Source organism: Mirounga angustirostris, unplaced genomic scaffold (assembly GCF_029215605.1).
Source record: "Mirounga angustirostris isolate CCGP_5_RB_7025 unplaced genomic scaffold, mMirAng1.0.hap1 SCAF_1, whole genome shotgun sequence".
NCBI lineage: Eukaryota > Metazoa > Chordata > Mammalia > Carnivora > Phocidae > Mirounga > Mirounga angustirostris.
The window spans coordinates 81,449,212-81,474,291 of NW_026991709.1; the positions used below are offsets into that span (position 1 = coordinate 81,449,212).

Consider the following 25,080-nt stretch of genomic DNA (forward strand, 5'->3'; position numbering starts at 1 on the left):
CTCTAAACCTTCTATAGTTCAGACAAAACAGACTGGGATTATTCAAAAGAAACTTCACTCAAAAATTTAAGGGAATAAGTGCCTGGGTGGCTTAATGGTAAGCATCTGGCTCTTGATATCTGCTCAAGTTGTGGTCTCTAGGTGTGAGATTGAGCCCTGTGTTGGGCTCCACACTCAGCCGGGAGTCTGCTTCTCTCTCTCTCTCTCCCTCTCTCCCTCCCTCCGCCCCTCCCCCCTCCCCCACCCCTGCTTGCGTGTGCACGCGGGCTCTCTCTCTAAAACAAACAAATAAATAAATCTTTAAAAAAAACTTAAGGGTAGAGAAGAAGGGAGGGGAAAAAAGGGAAAATAGTCATTGACATAAAATACTTGGGCTGGGCCTTGATAAGATGCTAGAGTTGGGCACCACCACCCCCTAGAGGTCATTGCTGTGTTGTGCACCAACCTATTCTGCAATTACCTTAGACTTCTTTAGGTACCTTTTTTTTTTTAAGATTTTATTTATTTGACAGAGAGAGAGCACAAGCAGGGAGAAGCGGGTTCCCCACTGAGCAGGGAGCCCCATGCGGGACCCGATCCCAGGACACTGGGATCATGACCCGAGCAGAAGGCAGCTGCCTAACCTACTGAGCCACCCAGGCGCCCCTGAGACCAGTTTTCTTGAAGATGGCTTGAGCTTTGTGGATGGGGAGAGAGCCTATAGGGTTCCTGAGACAGCATTGCCAAGAGAAAAAAAGTATGGTTAATAGATCAGCTTGATTATCAGAGTCTTGAATCTTGGTGGAGCAGGGATTGTAGGAACAGTGTGACACTATACCTGACATGCTCTTTATTCAGTCCCCCGCCAAGGGACATGTGTGCTCCTGGAGGCGGAGGGCTGTGGTGTGAAGGAGAGGAAGCAGGTAGGGTGACCAACTGTCCCTGTTGTCCAGGACTATCCCAATTTTAGCACTGAAATTCCTGCATCCTGGACTCAAGGAAACTCTCAGTCCTTGGAAAACTGAAATGTTTGGTTACCACAGAGGCAGGTCACTAGGTGCCTGTGGTTCTGCTGTGGTAACTCCCTCCTAAAGAGCCTACCCGGAGGGGTGCCTGGGTGGCTCAGTCGTTAAGCGTCTGCCTTCAGCTCAGGTCATGATCCCAGGGTCCTGGGATCGAGCCCTGCATCGGGCTCCCTGCTCAGCGGGAAGCCTGCTTCTCCTTCTCCCACTCCCCTTGCTTGAGTTCCCTCTCCCATTGTGTCTCTTTCTGTCAAATAAATAAATGAAATCTTTAAAAAAGAAAAATTAAGAGCCTACCTGGAGAAATAACCAGAGGTTCCTTAATACCTGGACAAGAAGGAGATCCTGAGTCTGGTGGGCCAGAGGATGTTAGCAACACTGTGGCACTTACTGGTGGTAGAACTGCAAAACACCAAAGACAAAAAAAAAAATTAAAGGCAGTCAGAGAGAAAATATATATTATCTAAAGGGGAACAAAAATTAGATTGACTTCACTAGAGCACAAATGGAAGCCAGAAAATAGCATAACATCTTTAGTTTATTTTATTCTACTTTTTAGAAGATTTTATTTATTTATTTGACACAGAGAGAGAGCGAGCACAAGCAGGGGGAGCGGCAGGCAAAGGGAGAAGGAGAAGCAGGTTCTCCATGGAGCAGGGAGCCCTATGCAGGGCTCGATCCCAGGACCCCAGGATCATGACCTGAGCCGAAGGCAGACATTTAACTGACTAAGCCACCCAGGTGCCCCAGCATAACACTTTTTTTTTTTTAAGATTTTATTTATTTATTTGACAGAGAGACACAGCAAGAGAGGGAACACAAGCAGGGGGAGTGGGAGAGGGAGAAGCAGGCCTCCCGCCCAGCAGGGAGCCTGATGCATGCAGGGCAGGAAGCCTGATGCATGTGGGGCAGGGAGCCTGATGCGGGGCTCAATCCCAGGACCCTGGGATCTTGACCCCAGCCGAAGGCATGGAACCTACTTAAAACAAACAAACAAACAAAAAACTGTAAAAATTCAGGCCTCCCTCCAAATCTCCTGGGTCAAAATCTGCATTTTGACAAGATCCCCGGAGGATTCATGTGTACATTAAAATTTGACACAAAGCAAGTTTTCTTTTCCTTTTTTTTTTTTTTAAGTTTTATTTATTTAAGTAATCTTTACACCCAATGTGGGGCTCAACGACTGAGCCATGCAGGTGCCCCCTAGCATAACATCTTTAAAGTGTTAAGAGAAAATATTGTCAACCTAGAATTCCCTTCCCAGAGAAATTATCTTTCAGGAACAAGGGTGAAATACATACATTTTCAGATCAACAAAAACATACCATTAATCAACAAAAGACCATTTTTAATGGAACTTCTTAAGTTCTACTGTCCAGGGCAATAGCCACTAGCCACATATGGCTATTTAAATTAAAATTATAAAAAATTCAGTAATGAGTCACATTTGCCACATTTCAAGTGATCAATAATCATATGTGGCCGGCAGCTTGTATATTGGACAATGCAGATACTGATTATTTCCACCATTTGGAACAGCATATTGAATAGCACTGTTAAAAGATATACCTCAAGCAGAAGGAGAAAATTCCAGAACAAAGGCCTGAGATGCAGAGTGGAAGATCTAGTAAAAAAAATTGTAAATGTGTAAGTAAATCTAAACAAATATTGATGATATAAAATAATATTAATATCTAAATTGAGGGGGTTAAAAAAAGAAAGTGCTAAATTATACATATAAGTCAGGAAGGTGATGATTAGAGTTCAGACATTCTAAGATACTATTATTCATGTAAAAACTGGATCAAAAACTAAAATTCAACAAAATGCTGTTTACAATCAACATACCTAAACATAAGGACTCAGAAATGCTGAAAGTAAAAAGATGAAAAAAGATACACCAGGCAAATACTATTCAAAACAAATCTGTTGGTAAATTTTACTAGAAATTAAAATGGTCACCTTGTAATGATAAAGCTTTAATTTGCCAGAAGATAAAATGTTTCAAATTCTGTGCACCTAAAAATGAAGCTTCAAAGCCTATGAAGTAAAAACTGACAAAACAACAAGAAATAATTGACAAATCCACCCTTGTAGTAAAAGATTTTAAATAAAGCTCTCAGTATTTGGTAGATCAAAAAGATAAATGAATAAGGATACAGAAGACTTGAATATCACAATTAACCATATTGAATAGATATATACAGATGACCATTCAATAAGTGACTAATACACATTATTATTTTTAAATAAATATTTATTTATTTTGACAGAGAGAGAGAGCACAAGCAGGGGGAGAGGCAGGCAGAGGGAGAGGGAGAAGAAGGCTCCCCACTGAGCTGGGAGCCCAATGCAGGGCTCGATCCCAGGATCCTGGGATCATGACCCAAGCTGAAGGCAGACATTCAACCGACTGAGCCACCCAGGCGCCCCAATAATACACATTATTTCCAGATGCCTGTGGAATGTTTGTGAGCATTAATCACACATAAAGCAAATCTCAACAGATATCAAGGAATTGGTGTTATACAGACCCTTTCCATGAAAATTATGGTCCTTTGAGCAACATCAGTATCACATGAAAGCCTGTTAGAAATGTATAAGCTTAAAAAAAAAAAAAAAAGGAATGTATAAGCTCAGCAGCACCTGGCTAGCTCAGTTGGTAGACCGTGTGACTCTTGATCTCAAGGTCCTGAGTCTGAGGCCCACCCTGGGCATGGAGCCTACTTAAAAAAAAAAAAAAAAAAAAAAAAAAAAAAAAAAAAAAAAAACTGTAAAAATTCAGGCCTCCCTCCAAATCTCCTGGGTCAAAATCTGCATTTTGACAAGATCCCCGGAGGATTCATGTGTACATTAAAATTTGACACAAAGCAAGTTTTCTTTTTCCTTTTTTTTTTAAGTTTTATTTATTTAAGTAATCTTTACACCCAATGTGGGGCTCAAACTCACAACCCCAAGATTAAGAGTCACATGCTCTTCCAACCGAGCCAGCCAGGCACCCCATAGAAAAGCCTTTTTTTTTTTTTTAATGTAAACTCTAAGCCTAATGTGGGGCTTGAACTCACAACAACGCAAAGCATGTTTCTAACCACAGTGTAATTAAGTTAGAAATCAATAACATGAAGATAATTAAGAAAACTCCATATATTTGGAAATTAAAAACACCTCTGAAAATAGTTATACAAACATATATATATTCTGTGTATATCCTATGACATATGATCATATACATATATATGATACTGTTTATTCCATCTACAATCTTTGTGTATTTGTCAACCCTGGTTGGTTCCCTGAATCTGTAACCCCAAAATTGAGAATCACTGCCTCAAACTTTGTGTCATAATATTAGTTTAATTGTAGATAATATTTTAAGAGCCAGTAATGTGCTTTTTTTCTCTATCTTTCTGAATACATGACATCAACATAGTTGGTTTGAGGCCTGCATCTGCCTGAGAAGAGATGAGGATTTGTAACAGAAAGGAGGCAAAAGGAAAGAAACAAGCAGTTTTTTTTTTAAGATTTTATTTATTTGAGAAAGCGAGAAAGTGAGCAAGAGAACACAAGCAGGGGGAGGGGCAAAGGGAGCGGGAGAAGCAGACTCCCTGCTGAGCAGGGAGCCCAAGGACATGGGGCTAGATCCCAGGACCCTGGGATCATGACCAGAGCTGAAGGCAGAACCACCCAGGTGCCCCTCTATGTGTTTTTCTAAGAGTTTAAGTTTTTACTTTTAGTCTGTGATATACTTTGAGTTAATTAAAAAAAAATTTTATTTTTAAGATTTTATTTATTTGAGAGAGAGTCACAGAGATAGCGAGAGAGAGCACGAGCAGGAAGGAGAGGGAGAAACAGACTCCCTGCTGAGCAGGGAGCTAACTCCGGGCTCAATCCCTGGACCCTGGGATCAAGACCCGAGCCAAAGGCAGACGCTTAGCCCACTGAGCCACCCAGGCGCCCCTGAGTTAATCTTTTTAAAGTTTTTTTTTTTTTTTTAATTCATTCGAGAGAAAGAGAGAGTGTGAGCAAGAGCAGGAGCAGTGGGGAGGGTCAGAGGAAGAGGGAGAAGCAGATTCCCTGCTGAGCAGGGAGCTGGACCAGGGGCTTGTTGAGTCCAGGACTCTGGGATCATGACTTGAGCCGAAGGCAGATGCTTAATGGCTTAACTGACTGAACCTCCCAGGCACCCCTGAGTTAATTTTTGTGTATGGTGTGAGTTGGGGATCCAAAGTCATTCTTTTGCATATTGAAATCTAGTTGTTCCACCACCATTTGCTGGAAAAATTATTGTTTGTCCACTTTGGTTTTTTTTTTTTTTTTTTAAAGATTTTATTTATTTGAGAGGGAGAGTGCATAAGCAGGGTAAGCAGCAGAGGGAGAGGGAGAAGCAGGCTCCCTGCAGAGCAGGGAGCTTGATGGGGGGGGCTCCATCCCAAGACCCTGAGATCATGACCTGAGCTGAAGGCAGACGCTTTTTTTTTTTTTAAGATTTTTATTTATCTGACAGAGAGAGACACAGCGAGAGAGGGAACACAAGCAGGGGGAGTGGGAGAGGGAGAAGCAGGCTTCCTGCTGAGCAGGGAGCCCCATGCGGGGCTCAATCCCAGGACAGACGCTTAACGACTGAGCCACCCAGGCGCCCCTGAAAGCAGACGCTTAACTGACTGAACCACCCAGGCGCCCCTTACTGTCCACTTTGAATTATTTCGGTCCCTTTGTTTTTTGTTTTTTAAGATTTATTTTTTTATTTGAGAGAGAGTGAGAGTGGGGGGAGGGGTAGAGGGAGAGAATCCTCAAGCGGTTCCTGGCTGAGCACAGAGGCCCCCTACCCCCCCCACCCAAGCACAGGGCTCAATCCAAGGACCCTGAGATCATGACCTGAGCTGAAATCAAGAGCTGGCCGCTTAACTACCTGAGCCACCCAGGCGCCCCTATCTTGGTCCCTTTGTAAAAATTAAATTAATCATAAATGTTAGGGTTTGTTTATGAACTCTCAATTCTATTTCATTGATCTCTATGCCTATTTTTATGTCAGCAACACACTATCTTGATTATTTTAGTTTCTAAAAAGTTTTGAAATCAGAAAGTGTAGGACTACCAACTGTGTTCTCTTCCATGATTATTTTGGCTATTCTGAGTCTCTTGCATTTCCATATGAATTTTATTTATTTTTATTTATTTTTATTTTTTTTAAAGATTTTATTTATTTGACAGAGAGAGGTACAGCGAGAGAGGGAACACAAGCAGGGGGAGTGGGAGAGGGAGAAGCAGGCCTCCCCCCCAGCAGGGAGCCCGATGCGGGGCTCGATCCCAGGACCCTGGGATCATGACCTGAGCCGAAGGCAGACGCTTAACGACTGAGCCACCCAGGCGCCCCTCCATATGAATTTTAGAATCAGCTTGTCAATTTCTACAGAAAAGGCAGCTAGGATTTTGATAAGGATTTTGTTGAATTTGTAGGTTAATTTGGGAAATATGGCCATCTTCACAATATTAAGTTTTCCAAATCTAGAACATGATGTATGTTTCCATTTATTTAGATCCTCTTTAATTTTTTCAGCAGTGTTTTGTAGTTTTCAAAATATAAGTCTCATCCTTCTTTTGTTAGGTCTATTCCTAAATATCCTATTTTTTATGATTCCTAATTTTATTTTCAGGTTATTTATTGCTAATGTATATAAATATAATGCTTTTTGTATATTGATTTTGTAGCCTATAATCTTGCTGAACTCATTTACAGTTATACTTCATTTTATTGCACTTAGCTTTATTGCAATTCACAGATTTTGTTTTTTTACAAATTGAAGATTCGTGGCAACCCTACATCGAACAAGTCTGTCAGTGCTGTTTTTCAAATTAGCATTTGCTCACTTTTTGTCTCTGTCACATTTTGGTAATTCTCTCAATATTTCAAGCTTTTTTTTTTAAAGATTTTATTTATTTATTTGAGAGAGAGAGAATGAGAGAGACAGAGCACATGAGAGGGGGGAGGGTTAGAGGGAGAAGCAGACTCCCTGCTGAGCAGGGAGCCCGATGCGGGACTCGATCCTGGGACTCCAGGATCATGACCTGAGCCGAAGGCAGTCGCTTAACCAACTGAGCCACTCAGGAGCCCTCAAGCTTTTTCATTGTTATATTTGTTATGATGACCTTTGATTAGTAATCTTTGGTGTTGCTATTATAATTGTCTTGGGGTGCCACAAACTGTGCCCATATAAGATGGCCAACTTAATAAATGTGTGTGTTCTGATTGCACCACCAATTGGCTATACCCCCGTCTCTCTCCCTTTCCTCTGATTCCCTATTCCTTCAGACACAATATTGAAATTAGGCCAATGGCCTTTAAGTGTTCAAGTGAAAGGAAGAGTCATACTTCTCTCAATTTAAACCAAAAGCTAGAAATGATTCAGCTTAGTGAGGAATGCATGTAAAAAGCTGAGACAGGTCAAAAGCTAGGCCTCTTGCACCAAACAGTTATCCAAGTTATGAATGCAAAGGAAAAGTTCGTGGGGCACCTGGCACAGTTGGATCAGTGTTGGACTCTTGGTTTTGGCTTGGGTCATTATCTCAGGTTCGTGAGACTGAGCCCCGCATCGGGCTCTGTGCTCAGTGTGGAGTTTGCCTGGGTTTTCTCTCCCTCTCCCTCTGCCCCTTTCCCCTGAGCACTCATTCTCTCAAATAAATAAAACTCTGAAGAGTTCTTAGAGAAAATGAAAAGTGCTACTACAGGGAAACACATGAATGATAAGAAAGTAAAATAGCCTTATTGCTGATACGGAGAAAGTGAGTGGTCTGGATAGAAGATCAAATCAGCCACAGCATTCCCTTAAGCCAAAGCCTAATCCAGAGCAAGGCCCTAATTCTTCTCAATTCTATGCAGGCTGAGAGAGGCGAAGAAGCAGCAGCCGAAAAATGTGAAGCTAGCAAAGGTTGGTTCATGTGGCTTAAGGAAAGAAGCCATCTCCATAACATAAATGTACAACAGGGAACAGTGAAGTGCTGATGTAGAAGCTGCAGCAAGTTATCCAGAAGATCCAGCTAAGATAATTAATTAAGGTGGCTACCCTTAACGACAGATTTTCAAGGTAGATGGAACAGCCTTCTATTGGAAGAAGATCTACCTAGGACTTTCATAGCTAGAGAGGAAAAGTCAATGCCTGGCTTCAAAGCTTCAGAGGACAGGCTGAATCTCTTATAAAGGGCTAATGTAGCTGGTGACTTTAAGTTGAAGCCAGGGCTCATTTACCATTCCAAAAATCCTAAGGCCTTTAAGAATTATGCTAAATCTGCTCTACTTGTGCTCTATAAATGGAACAACAAAGCCTGGATGACAGTACATCTGTTTATCTGTTATGGTTTACTAAGTATTTTAAGCCCACTATTGAGACCTACTGCTCAGAAAAAAAGATTTCTTTCAAAATATTACTGCTCATTGACAAAGTGTCTAGTCACCAAGAGCTCTGACAGAGATGTACAAGGAGATTGATGTTGTTTCATGCCTGCTAACACAACATCCATTCTGTAGCCCATGGGTCATAGAGTAATTTTGACTTTCAAGTCTTATTATTTAAGAAATACATTTTGTAAGGCTGTAGCTGCCATAGATAATGATTCCTCTGATGGATTTGGGCAAAGTAAATCGAAAACCTCTGGAAAGGAGTCACCATTCTAGATGCCACTAAGAATATTTGTGATTCATGGGAAGAGGTCAAAATATCAGCATTAACAGCAGTTTGGAAGAGGTTAATTCCAGCCATTATGGATGACAGGGAGGGGTTCAAGACTTCAGTGGGGGAAGTAACTGCAGGTGTAGTGGAAATAGCAAGAGAACTAGAATTAGAAGTGGATCCTGAAGATGGGACTCAACTGCTGCGATCTCATGATAAAACTAACGGATAAGTAGTTGCTTCTTACGGATGAGCAGAGAAAGTGGTTTCTTGAAATGTAATCTGTTTCTGGTGAAGATGCTATGAAGATTGTTGAGATGACAACAAAGGTTTTAGAATACTACTAAACTGAGGATTGGAGAGGACTGTCTCCAATTTTGAAAGAAGTTCCACTGTGGGTTAAATGCTATCAAACAGCATTGAATGCTTCAGAGAAATTGTTGTGAAAGAGAAAGTCAGTTGATGTGGCAAACTTTACTGTTGTCTTCAAGAAATTGCCGCAGGCACCCCAGCTTTCAGCAACCACCACCCTGAGCAGTCAGCAGCCATCAGCATTGAGGCAAGATCCTCCGAAGCCAAAAGATTACAACTTGCTGAAAGCTCAGATGATGGTTAGCATGTTTTAGCATAAAGTATTTTTAAATTAAGGTATGTACTTTTTAAAGATTTATTTATTTATTTATTTGAGAGCGAGCATGAGTTGGAAGGGGAGCAGAGGGAGAGGGAGAAGCAGACTCCCTGCTGAGCAGAGAGCCTGATGCGGGGCTCAATCCCAGGACTCTGCGATCATGATCTGAGCTGAAGGCAGATGCTCAACTGACTGAAATAGCTATAATGCTATTGCAAACTCAATAGACTACAGTATAATGTAAACATAACTTATATCTACTGGGAGACCAAAAAATTTATTGACTCATTTTATTGTGATATTTGCTTTATTGTGGTGGTCTGGAACCTAACCTGCAGTATCTTTGCAGTATGCCTATACAGTAATGAAAAAGATGAATAAAAGAATCTACAAGTAAGAAATATGTCTTTCAAAATGCCAAAGAGGGGAGCCTGGGTGGTTCTGTAGGTTGAAGACCTACTCTTGGTTTCGGCTCAGGTCATGATCTCAGGGTCCTGGGATCGAGCCCTGCATTGGGCTCTGTGCTCAGCACAGAATCTGCTAGAGATTATCTCCCACTCTCTCTCTCTCTGCTCCTCCCCTGCTCATGCTCACTCTCTCTCTAAAATAAAAATAAATAAAACCTTAAAAAAATAAAATAAAATGCCTAAGAAAATTAAAACTTCCCAGACAGGACTGTTGTCACATTGGACTTGAAAGTAAGAGAATAGTCTGTTATGACATCAAAATTTTATCACAGGCAGAGGGATGTACAGGTGATATTTTGAAACTATCAGTCCTGAGTAGTTAATTTGCTACCTGAAAACATGATAAAGAACCAGAGATCTCTGTAGAATGATTTATTGGGACAAGTAAGCAAGCAGAGGAGGTGGGACTGCTATGGAAAAGATATAAGGAGAGCCTAGAGCCACATAGGAAGACTGAGGGAAGTCTACAGAATGCAGATACAAGAGGAAAATGTCTGGAGTTGAGTTGAAACTGATCAGTGGGGCTGGACTGAGATGCATGGAATGCATCTGGGAGCTGGTCATCTTTGGGCTATGACAGTCGATACTCAACAAGGTAAAAACCTGACTGGTCTCTGGAAGCCAGAAACAGTTCTGGGCTGGGATCTGCAGGAGCAGATAGACATCATGCCTAGGTGTTCCAGAGGATGATGACGGTGACCACAGAGGTGGCCATGAAGAGCAGGTAGAGGCAGAAGAGCAGGGTGTCCATCATGTGGCTGAACTGTACCCACAGGTTGACCAAGTGCTGCCTCTGAGTCTCATCTTCCTGCTGGGCCCTTGTTGACCCAGGATACCCTTTTAACTCTGCCTCTCTGGGACCTGACACCTTTCCCACCAACTCCACAGGCTCCTTCACACCTACAGAGAGACAGAGACTCAGCCAGGACCCTGAAGTTCACCTGGGGAGGAAGGGGGACAGGGAAGGAGACAGGAGCAGAGAAATGACTGTGTGGGAAGAGGAAATGTATGCAGTGCTGAACCCTTACCAGGCAGGTGGGCCGGGGGGAGGCCCAGGCCTTTATTTCTCTTCTGGGGTGCAGTGGGGCAGCATTTCATTGGGCTGGTGCAGCAAAGGAGAAGAGAATGAAGCCACTGAGGCATGGGTGGGGGCTGGGTGGTGGCCAGGTATAGCAGGTAGGTGATGAAGATGGTCTCTAGCAGGCTGACCACCATCAGGGACAGACACAGGGCAAAGTAGACACCTGGAGGAAAGGTAGGCCTACATGTGGGCCAGAGGCACCAACCTAGGACTTCTCTCTTCCAATCCTATCCTGGCAAGCGTAGAGTCTCCTTTTCTCAGTATATCTCCCTTCCCTGAGCTAGTTCAGTCAGTCCTTCCCACCCTTCTTTTCCCAAAGACTGGAGAGGCCATAATGATAAGGGGGGTTCCACTGGTGGGGAGTAAGTCATTCATCATGAGTAGGAAGACGTTGTAGCCCAGCAGAAGGGTTATCTTGAATGGGGCACGATTCCGGCTTTCTGCTGGCAGGTAGAAGCTGACAGCGTCGATGGCAATCAGAAAGCCACTGGGCACCAGGAGGTTTATGATGTAGAGTCTGGGCCTGCGCCTGATGGCCACCTTGGGAGAAGAAAGAGAGGGAAATGGATAAGAGATTTGGAGTCTGCCAGGAATAGTAGTGATTGTGCCTCTGCCTTTCTTGTTGTTCTAATATCACCCTGAGATCTGGAGATATGCAGAATGCAGCTTCATAATTAAGTATAGAACCTGCCACGGGCAAATTAGGCAAGAGCAGTGAGCTTTAGGAAAAAGAGTGTGGCTGGACAGCCAAGAGAGAAGGTTCAGGTCTGGCAGAAGTAAAACTGAAGCTTGGGAAATACCCACTTGGTGGAGATTTTAGGTAAAGATAGAAGCAAGGAAGGAAGGAAAAAGCAAAGGCCTCTGAACTCACATAGAACATGATCTGATCATATAGGCTGGTACCCAGGGATATCTTTGGGGTGGCCTTGTTGATGCCCAGGAGCTCCCACTCTCCATGGGTTTGAACAATGTCCCGGGATGTGTCTGCTATTTCCCACACTTCTTTCTCCATGCCGAGCAACATGTTCTCCACTGAAAGGGAGATCCAGATAGTTTCCCAAGGATACAGTTTCCTGTTGACTCAACTGCACTCTCTTTTTCCATCTTTTCATTAAACACATATTTTTGAGTATCTACCATATGGCAGAAACTTTGAAAGAGCTTGGGATGGTAATCAGCAAGATAGATTTGTGTTCTGCCTTTATGGAAAATATTTAAACATCCGTAGATGCTTTTTTTTTTTTTTTAAAGATTTTATTTATTCATTTGAGACACAGAGATACAGAGAGAGAGAGAGAAAGCATGAGCAGGGAGAGAGGCAGAGGGAGAGGGAGAAGCAGGCTCCTCGCTGAGCCAGGGGCTTGATCCCAGAATGCTGGGATCATGACCTGAGCCAAAGGCAGATGCTTAACCATCTGAGCCACCCAGGCACCCCAACATCCGTAGATCTTTAATCTTTGCTCTACCCACACACCTTGGTCACCATTTGTTCATAATTTCTTTATATTTTATTTTCTGTTTTTTTTTTTTTTTAAGATTTTATTTATTTATTTGAGAGAGAGAGACACAGTGAGAGAGGGAACACAAGCAGGGGGAGTGGGAGAGGGAGAAGCAGGCCTCCCCGCTGAGCAGGGAGCCCGATGTGGGGCTCGATCCCAGGACCCTGGGATCATGACCTGAGCCGAAGGCAGACGCTTAACGCCTGAGCCACCCAGGCGCCCCGATTTTCTGTTGTTTTATTGGTTGCTCTCATTCACCCACATCCCTGAGACTCCATTGCAACTTACCTGTGTAGAGAAATGAGCTGAAGGTAAGTGTGCAGTTCTGCTGGTCAAAAGGGAAGTAGAAGATATCCAGGCTACAGATGCTGGCCACCTTCATGGATTTCTTATACCTGATGCGACCTTCATTACTTAATATGCCGTGAGGCCTTTTGGGGTCTTATCTACATCCATGCTGTAAGAGAGATGGGGTGGGATGCAGGTGTTATGGTTTTTCCTCTTACCTTTGTGGTCATTTCTCAGCCATTTAAGACCACTTGTAGTGGCTCCAATGGTAGATTGTAAATTCTACTGATTCCCGAAAATGGCATCCCCTCTGCCTTTTCCCAGCCCTTAATACGCACAACTCAACGATGAAAATGTGTTGGAGCCATAGGTTCTTGGTTGCCACACTGATCTTCGTGATGCCCTCACATTCCTCTGGGTTCCATCTGATAAATGGGTTATCCCAGACCTAGAACCCAGGTGGAGGAGAGGTGAGGGCCTGATATGAATCGAGGCTGTTTTTTCCTGTCCTTTGATTTTTCTTTAAAAAAAGTTATGAAATATTTCCTGCACATAAAACGTATATAAAATAATAAAATAAACATGTATTTCTATCACTAAACTTTGTGGAATAAATATTTTGATAAATTTACTTTGGCTTTTTTTTTTTAAAGATTTTATTTATTTATTCATTAGAGACAGAGAGAGAGAGGCAGAGGGAGAAGCAGGCTCCCAAGGAGCAGGGAGCCCGATGCGGGACTCGATCCCAGGACCCTGGGATCATGACCTGAGCTGAAGGCAGACGCTTAACCATCTGAGCCACCCAGGCGCCCTACTTTGGCTTTTTTTCAAGAAATAAGAATTACAGATAGAATTGAGGCACTCTGCATTCATTTCTTCATAAATTTTGATCCCTCTCTTTTCCCATTTCTGTGAGAAATTACTGGTGATCAGAGAAATCCTCTCCTTTCATCAGTAGGAATGAGATTCAGAGATGAAAGATCAATAACTTAGCCTCTCTGAGCTAGAATTTCCCTAGTGTGAAATAAGGAGATTAGTAGATATCACATGAAATAAGCCTTATCAATGGATTTTGAAACTGTGATGTTGTTCATAGGTATTATGTATTAGTATCTAGCATGACTTCAAATGTCTTCCAGACCCCTTTCACCGGTCTTTATTGCAAGGAGACCTTGAACAAGCCAGTGGGTTCTTTGAAGCCAAGAGACTTAGTGGTCTTCCTCTCCTTGGTAGGTGCCAGGCACCACCCTCGTCTCTAGGATGACCTTTCCAAACTCTCTTTTCCAAGTCTGGCAACCTTCTTTGAAAACTGTTTTCAAGGATTATCTAATTCTGTGGGCTTGTCCAGTCTCAGGACACTCTCAACAGCAGCTGCAGTTTGTGGAACCACAGCCACAAGAGAGGGCTCTATGCAGATTAAATAAAGACTTGTACTAGGTCAGTGCTTCTCAACTCTCACTTTGCATATAAAATACCCGGGGATCATATTAAACTGTAGATTCTGATTCAGTAGGTTGGGTGACTAACTCATCCTGATTTGCTCAGGATTTTGCTGGTTTTTGCATTGAAAATTTCATGTCCTGAGAATTCCTCAGTCTTGGGCATTTTGGGATGGTTGGTCATGCTGGGTGGCACCCAAAATTGTGTGCATTTCTAGGCTTCCAGGTGGTGCAATCAACCAGTGCTGCCCATCTGGGAACTACACTTTGAGAGGAAGATTAGGTGATCATTACTATTATTCCTCTCCTCTCTCCTTCCCTTCAACCATGCTTTTCAAATTGGAAACTTATGTCATTTACTTTCATTTTTTCTCCTCTTGTTTTCTAATTAGTGCACTTAAGATACAAACTTTCTGCTGAGTTATACTTTGGCTATATTCATAGATTTTCATATGTAATTTCTCATTAGTTCATAATTTCTATTTAATTGTTTTATTTTCTCTTTATTTTTTATTTATTTTTAAAAGATTTTATTTATTTGAGAGAGAGAGACACAGCGAGAGAGGGAACACAAGCAGGGGGAGTGGGAGAGAGAGAAGCAGGCTCCCCGAGGAGCAGGGAGTCCGATGCGGGGCTCGATCCCAGGACCCTGGGATCATGACCTGAGCCGAAGGCGGACACTTAATGACTGAGCCACCCAGGCGCCCCTTTCTCTTTATTTTTTAAAGATTTATTTTATTTATTTGAGAGAGAGAGAGAAAGAAAGATCGCACCAGTGCACACGCAGTGGGGACAGACAGCGGGAGAGGGAGAGAGAGTCTCAAGCAGACTCTGAACTGAGAGCGAGCCTGATGCAGGGCTCGATCTCATTACTCTGAGATCACAACCTGAGCCTAAACCAAGAGTCAGACTCTTAACTGACTGTGCTACACAGGCGCCCCTGTTTTATTTTCTCTTTAGCCCAAAGTATTTGGAAGTTTAATTTAAATTCCCCAGAAATAAGGTTTTCTTGGGGAGTGCTATCTTTTTCTGGTTAGTTTCATTTTCTTGTATTGTGATCAGAGATTGTGGTCTAGATAATTTCTGCTTTCTCGACTTTATTGAGATCTTTGTGGCCAAAAATATGGTCAGTGTGGGACAATATTCCATTTGTGTCAGAAGAGATTATGCATATTCATTGGCACAAAGTTCGATTTTTATTAAATCAAATTTCTTTCCTTTTTTTTTTTTTAAAGTAGGCTCCACACCTAGCGTGGAGCTCAACACACAGGCTTGAACTCAAGATTCTGAGATCAAGACCTGAGCCAATATCAAGAGTTGGATGCTCAACCAACTGAGCCACTCAGGCACCCCTAAATCAAATTTCTTAATTGTGCTGTTAAAAATCACAATATTTTTATTCTTTTTCTACTTGATTTTGAAAGCAGTATATTGAAGCCTCTCACCATGATTGTAGATTTTTCAATTTCTCCATCATGGGTTTCAAAGATATGTTGTTAGGTACATAAAGGTCATAATTATATATTTGTTTAAAATCCTTTCTGACTGTAAATGAAGGGAGAGAATGAACAGTATTGGCCATACCATTTCCAGCCACAGGAACGATGACAAGAGCTGTAGTTGTTTATCCTGTCAAAATAAATTTCCTGTTTCCAGTATGATGTTGGTAAGAAGTCTGTCCATTCCTCCCACTCCCCACTTCTGTTTACCAACCCTCAAGATATGTCAAAGTGGTGCTGCGATCAAGGCCGACATGTAGGTCAAGGATAAAAGCTTGATTAAAACACATGTTTTGGGCCATGGATGGGAGAGTTCACAAGAGGACTTCTCAATCCTGGCTGTATCTTAGAATCACTTGAGGAGCTTAAAAATACCAAAGTCTGGGTTCATCCAATCAGAACCTCTGGGAGTGGAGCCTGAACAGTGGTGTGCAGCCATGGTAGAAAATCACTGGGTGAGGGTGCCTGGGTGGCTCAGTCGTTAAGCGTCTGCCTTCGGCTCAGGTCATGATCCCAGGGTCCTGGGATCAAGTCCCACATCAGGCTTCCTGCTCAGTGGGAAGCCTGCTTCTCCCTCTCCCACTCCCCCTGCTTGTGTTCCTGCTCTCGCTGTCTCTCTCTCTGTCAAATAAATAAATAAAATTAAAAAAAAAAAATCACTGGGTGAGAAGAAAAGAAATTCTCTTTTATGTGCTGTTATATCTCATCCTGCTGAGCCAGACACAATTTCTTTGAGGTCCCCCTTGGGCAAATGAAGCTGTAATGCGGACAAGGGCTTTTGGGGTTGCCTTGCCAGGGAGAGAAAAAATTAAGGGCTAGAGGGATTAGCACTCACCACATCTAGGATGGCAGACATAGTGAAGGAGATGTTGACTAGGGTGGGGATGCTGAAATTGGTGACCGGACGGAAGGCCTTCCTGTCGAACACTGAATCCAGAACAGTGGGATACACCGCATGCTGGCCAGACCCTGAGCAGTTGTTGATGAAGGTACTGCTCCTTCCTGTAGTGGACACAGAATGTGTGAGGAGAGGGAGAGAAGTCTCATGTTGCCTGTATGAGAGGGCCCTATGACAGGATCTTGGGGGTAGACTGTGATAATAATGATAGCTAACATTTATTGAGCATTGACTATGTAGCCAGGTATAGCCTAAGGACTTTAAACAAATTACCTCATTTAATCCTCCCAAGCCCCTAACAGGTAGAAATTATTTTTATCCTTATGTAATAAATGAGTCAACTGAGATGTGATGAGAGGAATTAAATTCCTGACACCAAATATTTAAGGGGCAGGAACTGGACTTGATCTGAACCCCAATTTGTTTGATGCTGCTGCAGCATACCCCCCCAATGATGAGATAGAGAATGGGGGAGGAGGATCACCAAGAGAGGCCCAGATGCTGGGTGCTGCCCACCAAGGCCAGGGAGGATGTGTTGGGCCGGAAGGCAAATGATGGAAGCTAATGTGGTATGCTGAGTTAGGGCTCTGACCTTCTTCCTAATCTTTCTGTTTCCATGCAAAGCATGCCCAAATCTATATGCAAACCGAGCCCTAGGACAGTGATAGCCATTGGATAGGATTCCATGGGGGGGGGGTGCCCAAAGAGAATGCACCTATTTCACCTTCACTGCCCCAAATTTCCTTCCTTCTCCCTATTTTGCTGCCCAACATTCTATCAGTTTTCTAGTTTGAGGCTTTCGAGGTGTTGCCTTCCCCTCTTTTCCGACTAATAAATATTCCAATTCTCTACTGGTAGAAATTTGTTAGAGAAACAACAACCTGGAATGAAAGAGAGAGTTGTGTGCCAATGACATGGAGCCTTATCCATTCCCAGAGTCACAGTGCTCTCCAGGCAAATCCTTGAATCATTCTATGAGCAATGAATATTCATTTGTCAAGCATGGTCTATGAGTGACCAGAGAAATATTTCTAATGTTTTCTACTGAGTAGACTAGGTGTACAATTTGTTCCTCTTTCTTGTACTGGCCTCTAAAGCCACCTCTGGTACAGCCCTCCCCTACTCCCCCTTATCCAGAAGTTATATGACAACCAAAGGGGAGAGATGACATTTCTTTCTTTTTTTTTTTTTTAAGATTTTATTTATTTGGGACAGAGAGAATGAGAGACAGAGAGCATGAGAGGGAGGAGGGTCAGAGGGAGAAGCAGACTCCCTGCCGAGCAGGGAGCCCGATGCGGGACTCGATCCCGGGACTCCGGGATCATGACCTGAGCTGAAGGCAGTCGCTCAACCGACTGAGCCACCCAGGCACCCGAGAGATGACATTTATTGATACCTATCAAATGCCAGGCAGCCACTGTGCTACTCACTTTCTCTCACTGAATCCTCACAACTCTGCAAGGTAGGTCCTATTTTACAGAGGGGGAAACTGGAGCTCAGAGAAGTCAAGCAATTTGCCCGAGATTACATAAGGAGCCAAGTGAGGGACCAAGATTCAAACCCAGGTTCATCTGTCTCCAAATCCCATGTTCTTTCCACTCTACCATGTTAACTCCCTGAAAAAGAAACACACTCCATCTTCACTCTCCACCTGCTACCCTCTGGCGTCTTACCTAACCTAGAGCACTTGGATCCTGTAGGTGGATGAGGATGTTATGGCTAAAAGTGAGCACTTTGCTACAATGGGGTGGGTTTCATAGCTGTAGAGAAAAAGAATCATACCTGTGTATAGAAAGATGGATAAAAAAAAAATTAAAAAAAAAAAAAAAGAAAGATGGATGGACATTTAGGCTAAATGGAAGAGAAGACAATCAGGGATGGTTCATGGGAAGAGAAATAGAAGTGTTCCTGTGTGGCACATCTCTGGAAGGATATTTTCTGTCTTTCAGGGAAGGAACTTCTATTCAGGCATTATTATGACAAAGTTATGAAATAACAATGCCCCTTTTAGATAATCCCTGGGAGTTGGAGATTTGTAAGAAGTTTTTAGGTGTTTACAGAGAGTCTTTGCTCTTTTTCCTGTTGTTGCCCCTTTCTTACCTTGAAGTAGAAGACTGAGAACAAGGAAGAAGGGGAATCTCTTTTTGTGGAACCAGCTTCCTTCCATCTTCTTTGTCCAAATTCTTCTCCAGAAGTGTACCAGCACCCAGGAATCCCTAGATTAAAAGATCACAGGCCACACCTAGAGTCTAATTTTGAATACTGATAACATTGGTTGACCACTGACATTTGTTACCTTCCTGGAAAGAGAGTTCTGGTTGTCTTGTTCTTGCCCATGCTGGAGGTTCTGTTTGCTTTTAAGACTTTCTCTCTTATATATTTCACTACAATGTGTGTGGTTGTAGATTAGTTGATATGTATCACATTCAGACCTTTGTGTGATCTCTCAATCTGAAGACTCATTTCTTCAATTCTGGAAAATTCTCAGCCATTTAAAAAATACTATATTCCCTCTACTTTTTCTCTTATTAGATACATGTTGAATCATTTCCTTTTACCTTACACTTCTTTAACCTCTCGTATTAGTTTCCCACTGCTGTTGTAACAAAGCATAAACTTAGTTGGCTTTAAAAAACACAGATTTATTATTTTACAGTTCTGTAAGCCAGAAGTCTGAAATGAGTCTCACAGAGCTAAAATCAATGTTTTGCCAGGGCTGCATTCCTTCTGGAGGCTCTAGGAGTGAATTCATTTCCTTGTCTTTTCCAGTTTTTAGAGGCTGCCTGCATTCTTTGGTTCATGGTCCCATTTTTCCATCTTTAAAGCCAGCAACATTGGCAAGTCTTTTTCACACTGCCATCTCTCTGCTTCCCATGCTCTCCTCTCTCCTCTTTCACTTTTAAGAACCCCTATGATTACAATGGGTCTACCTGGATAATCCAGGATACTCTCCCTATATCAAGGTCCACCAATTAGCCAATTTAATTCCATCTGCAACCTTAATTTACCCTTTTCCATATGACATATTCACAGGTTTCCAGACATTAGAATGTGGACATCCTTGGGGGACCATTATTCTGCCTAACATACCCCTCTTTCATATTTTCCATCCATTTATCTATGTCCCTAGTAATTCTTTCAGATCTACTTTCCAGGTAAATTTTCTTCTCAATTATATTTAAACTATTGTCTAATCCGTCCACTGAGTTTTCAATTTCGGTGATTATATTTTTTGTTTCTCTAAGTTCTTTTGGTTCTTTTAAGAAACCAATCTTTTTGGTTCTTTTCTTTCTTTCTTTCTTTCTTTCTTTCTTTCTTTCTTTCTTTCTTTCTTTCTTTCTTCTTTCTTTCTTTCTTTCTTTCTTTCTTTCTTTCTTTCTTTCTTTTTCTCTTTCTTTCACTCTTTCTTGTACTGTTCATTCATTCTGGTTTCTAATATTTCTTTAATCTTTTATTATTTGGAACTGTTCAAGCAAAACCAAAATGGAGACCACAGTTTGAATATATTCCTAGACCAAACACTAATAATCATGCAACCAAAACTTAAAACTGTTCTGATTTCCCCAAAATGCTTACTCTGACCTTAAACAAAAATTAAGACTTTTTCATGTCAGCATGACCTTAAAGCTTCCTAGCCATGGGGCACCTGGCTGGCTCAGTCAGTGGAGCATGCCCCGACTCTTGATCTTGGAGTGGTGAGTTTAAGCCCCACATTGGGCATAGAGCTTACTTAAGAAAAAAACCCAAAAAACAAAAATAAAAAACAAAAACTTCCTAGCTACTCAGCTACAAAGTAAGCTTGCAGTGAAAAGGAGTGTAAGTTTCTAGTAACCAATCACAATAGAAAATGCACTCCCACATTTCATGCTTTATAAACTGAGCTGTAACTACTGAGATTCAAGTTTCTTAACTACTTTGGGTTGGAAGTCTCCCTATTCTCCAATAGTTTGTTCCTTGCTCAATAAAATATTCATATTAAGCAGAGCTTTCTGAATTTTCTTTTTTTTTTTTTTAAAGATTTTATTTATTTATTTGACAGAGAGAGACACAGCGAGAGAGGGAACACAAGCAGGGGGAGCGGGAGAGGGAGAAGCAGGCTCCTCACAGAGCAGGGAGCCCGATGCAGGACTTGATCCCAGGACTGTGGGATCATGACCTGAGCTGAAGGCAGTTGCTTAACCAACTGAGCCACCCAAGCGCCCCTGAATTTTCTTTTGATAGAACATATTTGTTTTACATTTCCTTTCAGATTGTTTTATTACATCTAGTTCTTGGTATGCTATTTTGCTAACTTTGTCTTAAGTGGTTTGTTTCCTCATGATTTGTAACTCTTGATGGTAAACTCATCTTCAGTAGGAGGTTATTTCATTGGGAGTTTCATGTGCTTGGGTTGTGAAGTTTCCCTACAAAGAAAATTGTCATTTGCCTCTGACATAGCCTTTGGATTTTTACCAGGTCCAGTCATTTCTTGTATGTGTGTGTGTGTGTGTGTGTGTTAAGAATCCCACATCATATGAGTAGTGTAAATTTAGACTCCATACTAATATATGACACAGGCTTGGTGTTTCAATTCCTTGCATATGACCTTTCTTCTCTACCGCTGGCCCCAAGTCTTGGCTACCTTTTGTAGTCTGAGATAGAGGGAGTAGTAGATGGCCAACTCAGAGACATGTAAATCTGCAGTCTACTTGCTAATGATGTTAGAAGATAAATGATGAAAACCTCATTTGGAAAAAAAAAAAAAGATGAGAATCTGTATCTTTAGGTAATTTTGAGGTCATTTATTATAATCTTTAAACCAAGGTGGATTTTTTCCCCTATGTATCTTTTTTTTTTTTTTTTAAGATTTTATTTATTTATTTGACAGAGAGAGACACAGCAAGAGAGGGACCACAAGCAGGGGGAGTGGGAGAGGGAGAAGCACAATTCCCGCGGAGCAGGGAACCCGATGCAGGCCTTGATCCCAGGACTCTGGGATCATGACCTGAGCCAAAGGCAGACGCCTGACTGAGCCACCCAGGCGCGCCCCGCGCCCCCCACCATGTATCTTTGATCAGTGGTCATCCAAACTTACGGGTTTTTTTAATTTAAATTCAATTAGCCAACATATAGTACATCATTAGTTTTTGGTGTAATATTCAATGATTCATTAGTTGTGAATAATATATTAACATTTCCAGTGACACCATCCCATTATTTCTTATATTATCCTATTTTATGTTTGAACAAAACCTCCGGTTACTGGAAAGTTTTTTAAAAATCCGAATTTGCATTCTTGTAGCTTACACCACTGGTGTAATTTCAGCCCAGTAAAGAATAAAGAATAAGATAATTCTATCTTCTGCATCACACCTTTCAAATATTTCAAGATAATTATCATGTGTAATGGGGTAATGTTTAAAAATACTAAGCCTATGAAATTTCCAGTCCTCACTGTTTCCTTCCAACACACACACATCTACCTCCTTGCAGCCCCAGAAATCAGTTTCCTCTGTAACCCTTCTGCTATTATAGACCTGGGAGAGGGCAAATGTTACCCCTATAAGAATATGACTTACAGAAAATCTCTGCTGCAGTAGAGGGGGATGAAATCCTTCTTCTTCTGGTCTGATAGAATATGGGACAAAGGAGAGAAGAGGGAAGGGAGTAAGTGATAACATTCACACATGATCACACATACACACACACACACACACACATTGATTCTCTGCTGATATCTGTGTGTGTGCATGCATATGTGTGTGGTTGGGAGGGGGCTAGGTAGGTTGAGAGAAATACCAAAAAGAAAGCCAAAAAAGCAGAGGAGGCTTACGTCCCGTCACTCATTTGGGATCCAGGAAAGAGATTGCTATTCCCTGTGGCCCGAGACTGGTAAGTGGAAGCTGCAGAGTACAGAGTTGTTAGGCAGAGAGCGGGCTTGAGTTAGCAATCCTGCATCTCCTTTGGTCCCCGTGAGATATGGAAGGGAACCAGAAATTCCTCAGCCGAATGAAGCACTTCTAGTGGAGGCTGTGGGGTAGACGGTCAAGGCCAAATGGAGGCCCTACGTGGGGCTCAGAGGGGTCTACAGCCACAGTAGTTGTGGAGGTGGAACCAAGCCAGTGAAGGAAAACTCTATCAGAGCCAAGACTCTAACCAAGAATTCACCAGTGACAGACTTTAAGCAGTAGGTGCCATCAGAGCACCCAGCAACCAAGAGAAAAAGGACATCACCACGGAGACAAGAGAGGACTCACAGGGCCTGCACAGGCTGATCGGAGACCCCATTTTTTTCCACTGCCATGAGGTCACAAAAGCCCCGCGTCTACAACTTTGAGAATCTAATGAAAGCCAGAAAAATGTTCACATGCACTAAATTTTGCATATAATTTCAAGGTTCACAAGCCATGGACTTTAGCTTAAGACCCTCTTCTCAGAATCAGTTAAAGAACCATATGAAAGAAGAGTGGCTTATTTTGGGATACTCACTGGTTTTAGTGAAATAGTGATCACTATATTCTGCTCTATTAGTCATCTGTTTAGGATTCCAGTTAAAAGTTTTGCTCAAGGTTGCGGTCAAACTTTACTGACCTAATGTTTTTGGAATTTACCTCCCCCCCGCCAAATTTTAGAAATAAGGAAAATGTTTGTGCATTTGCCAAATACTCCTTCTTTTCTCCATGATTCGTGGCTATTACTAACTCTGGTTCTGAAATTACATTTGCAGACTCTTATGTTAACCTTTGATGAAAATCAGGCTTAAAGATGTAAAATCTCTTAAATTAGTTGGGCATCTTTTTCCTCTTTCCTTGTATTTGTTGGTATTCAATTCTCTTGGTCATTTTTGCTTATCTCCAATCAGCTTAATTATCCTACCTAATGGAAAAGACAAAAATCTCTTCCCCAAGGATGACTCTTTCTCTTTGTATGTATTCTATTCTGAATATATCAAGACATTATGGTGGGAAGAGTATCGACCTTGGAATTGGAAAACATAGATTCAAATCCTGGCTCCATCACATACTGACTGTTTAATTCTGGGGAAACCTCTTAAATTCTGAGTATTTGATCTCATCTCCAATATGGGGATAATAATACCCCCTTTATAGGTTTTTGGATGGTGATGAAAGCGATGGCATTTGAAAAAAGTTAGTTCAGTGCTGGGCATTTCATAGGTACTGAGTAAACGTTCTCCTTCCTCATTTCAGCATTATTCTCAAGCACTCACTTATTCTGGCCATTAACCTTCCTTTACTGTTCTTACAAGCTCATGCTACTCTTTTGTTTTTGTTCTTGTTTCTGAGTCCCTTCTTCTCTTGTTTGCATAAATCCACAGGAGTATTTTATCTGTACTGGGGACACAGTGCACAGAGTCCAAGAGATTCCTAGTAGTCTATTAAATGGTTGAGATTTGGGGGGCGCCTGGGTGGCTCAGTGGGTTAAGCGTCTGCCTTCAGCTTAGGTCATGATCCCTGGGTCCTGGGATCCAGCCCCAGGTCAGGCTCCCTGCTCAGTAGGGAGTCTGCTTCTCCCTATGCCTCTCCCCACCCCCCACTTGTGCTTTCTCTCTCACTCACTCACTCTCTCTCTCACATAAATAAATAAAGTCTTTAAAAAATAAATAAATTAATTAAATAAATGGTTGAGATTTGGGGAAAAAAATGGTTGAGATTTGGCTCCAAAATGTAAAAAGAAAATTGAAAAATCAAAATTAATAAATATTTAATTAGATGTCAAATAACTTGAACATTGTCAGGTAGCCTATTCAACTCTTACATTATTATTTAAAAAAATTTTTTTTTTAATTTATTTGACAGAGACACAGCGAGAGAGGGAACACAAGCACGGGGAGTGGGAGAGGGAGAAGCTGGCTTCCCGCAGAGCAGGGAGCCCGATGCAGGGCTCGATCCCAGGACCCTGGGATCATGACCTGAGCTGAAGGCAGACACTCAACAACTGAGCCACCCAGGTACCCCCAACTCTTACATTATTATAAATAGCCCCACAGGTCTTTATTCACAATTCTGGAATCCAGAAAGTTCTGAAAATAAAATTTTTTTTTTGGTTAGTTTGGGTTGAACTGATTTGGCAGCACAACCTAACCTGAACTAACTTGAAGCTGTTTAGGATCTGTATTTATGCCTCTTAGTGTAAATATTCATACATTTTTTTTTCTGCAGAAATAGAAATGTGTTTGATTATGAATACTGTCCCAAGCCCCTATGGAAGTATTATGTAATATATGGTATATGCAATCTATTATCATTCTAAAATCTGAAAAGTTCTGAATTCCAACAGTATATCTACCCAAGGGAATTAGATCAAGGATTTCATTCTTGTGTAAATAATATGTGAGATAGGAGTTAAGTTTTCATGTGTGTGTGTGTGTGTGTGTGAGTCCAACATTAAGTGAGATGCTGTAAAGTCTCTCTCAGTGGGTGGGAGGGAGAGCAAGAGAGTGAGCAGGAGCATGTGCAAGCACGACCAGTATCCTTAAGAAAATCACATTCTTTTTTTTTTTTAAAGATTTTATTTATTTATTTGAGAGAGAGACCAAGAGAGAGCATGAGCGGGGGTGGGGATGAAGGGTGGAGGTGGGGTTGTGGGGAGAGGGAGAATCAGGCTCCCCGCTAAGCA

General features: G+C 41.9%; 2 protein-coding genes across 6 annotated transcripts in view; one reads left to right on the forward strand and one right to left on the reverse strand.

Moving 5' to 3' along the window:
• The window catches only part of ABCC5 (ATP binding cassette subfamily C member 5), a 175,963-nt gene that overhangs the window by 5,361 nt on the left and 145,522 nt on the right, over positions 1-25,080 (forward strand). For 2 of the 5 annotated variants that reach the window (XM_064584433.1, XM_064584424.1), the window contains exon 2: positions 24,261-24,412. The exons of 2 other annotated variants lie outside the window; for them this stretch is intronic. The gene's annotated coding sequence lies outside the window, so the exon portion shown is untranslated. Of the gene's footprint in view, positions 1-9,181; positions 9,314-24,260; positions 24,413-25,080 lie in introns of those variants that run through there. One more of the 5 variants, XM_064584431.1, reaches the window with a different exon arrangement.
• LOC123863573 (5-hydroxytryptamine receptor 3E-like) lies at positions 10,431-18,631 on the reverse strand. The gene is given in 9 exon segments (XM_045903277.1): positions 10,431-10,660; positions 10,789-11,006; positions 11,179-11,381; positions 11,713-11,873; positions 12,629-12,757; positions 12,760-12,797; positions 12,967-13,076; positions 16,402-16,568; positions 18,565-18,631. Coding segments are annotated over 9 exon segments (1,323 nt in total).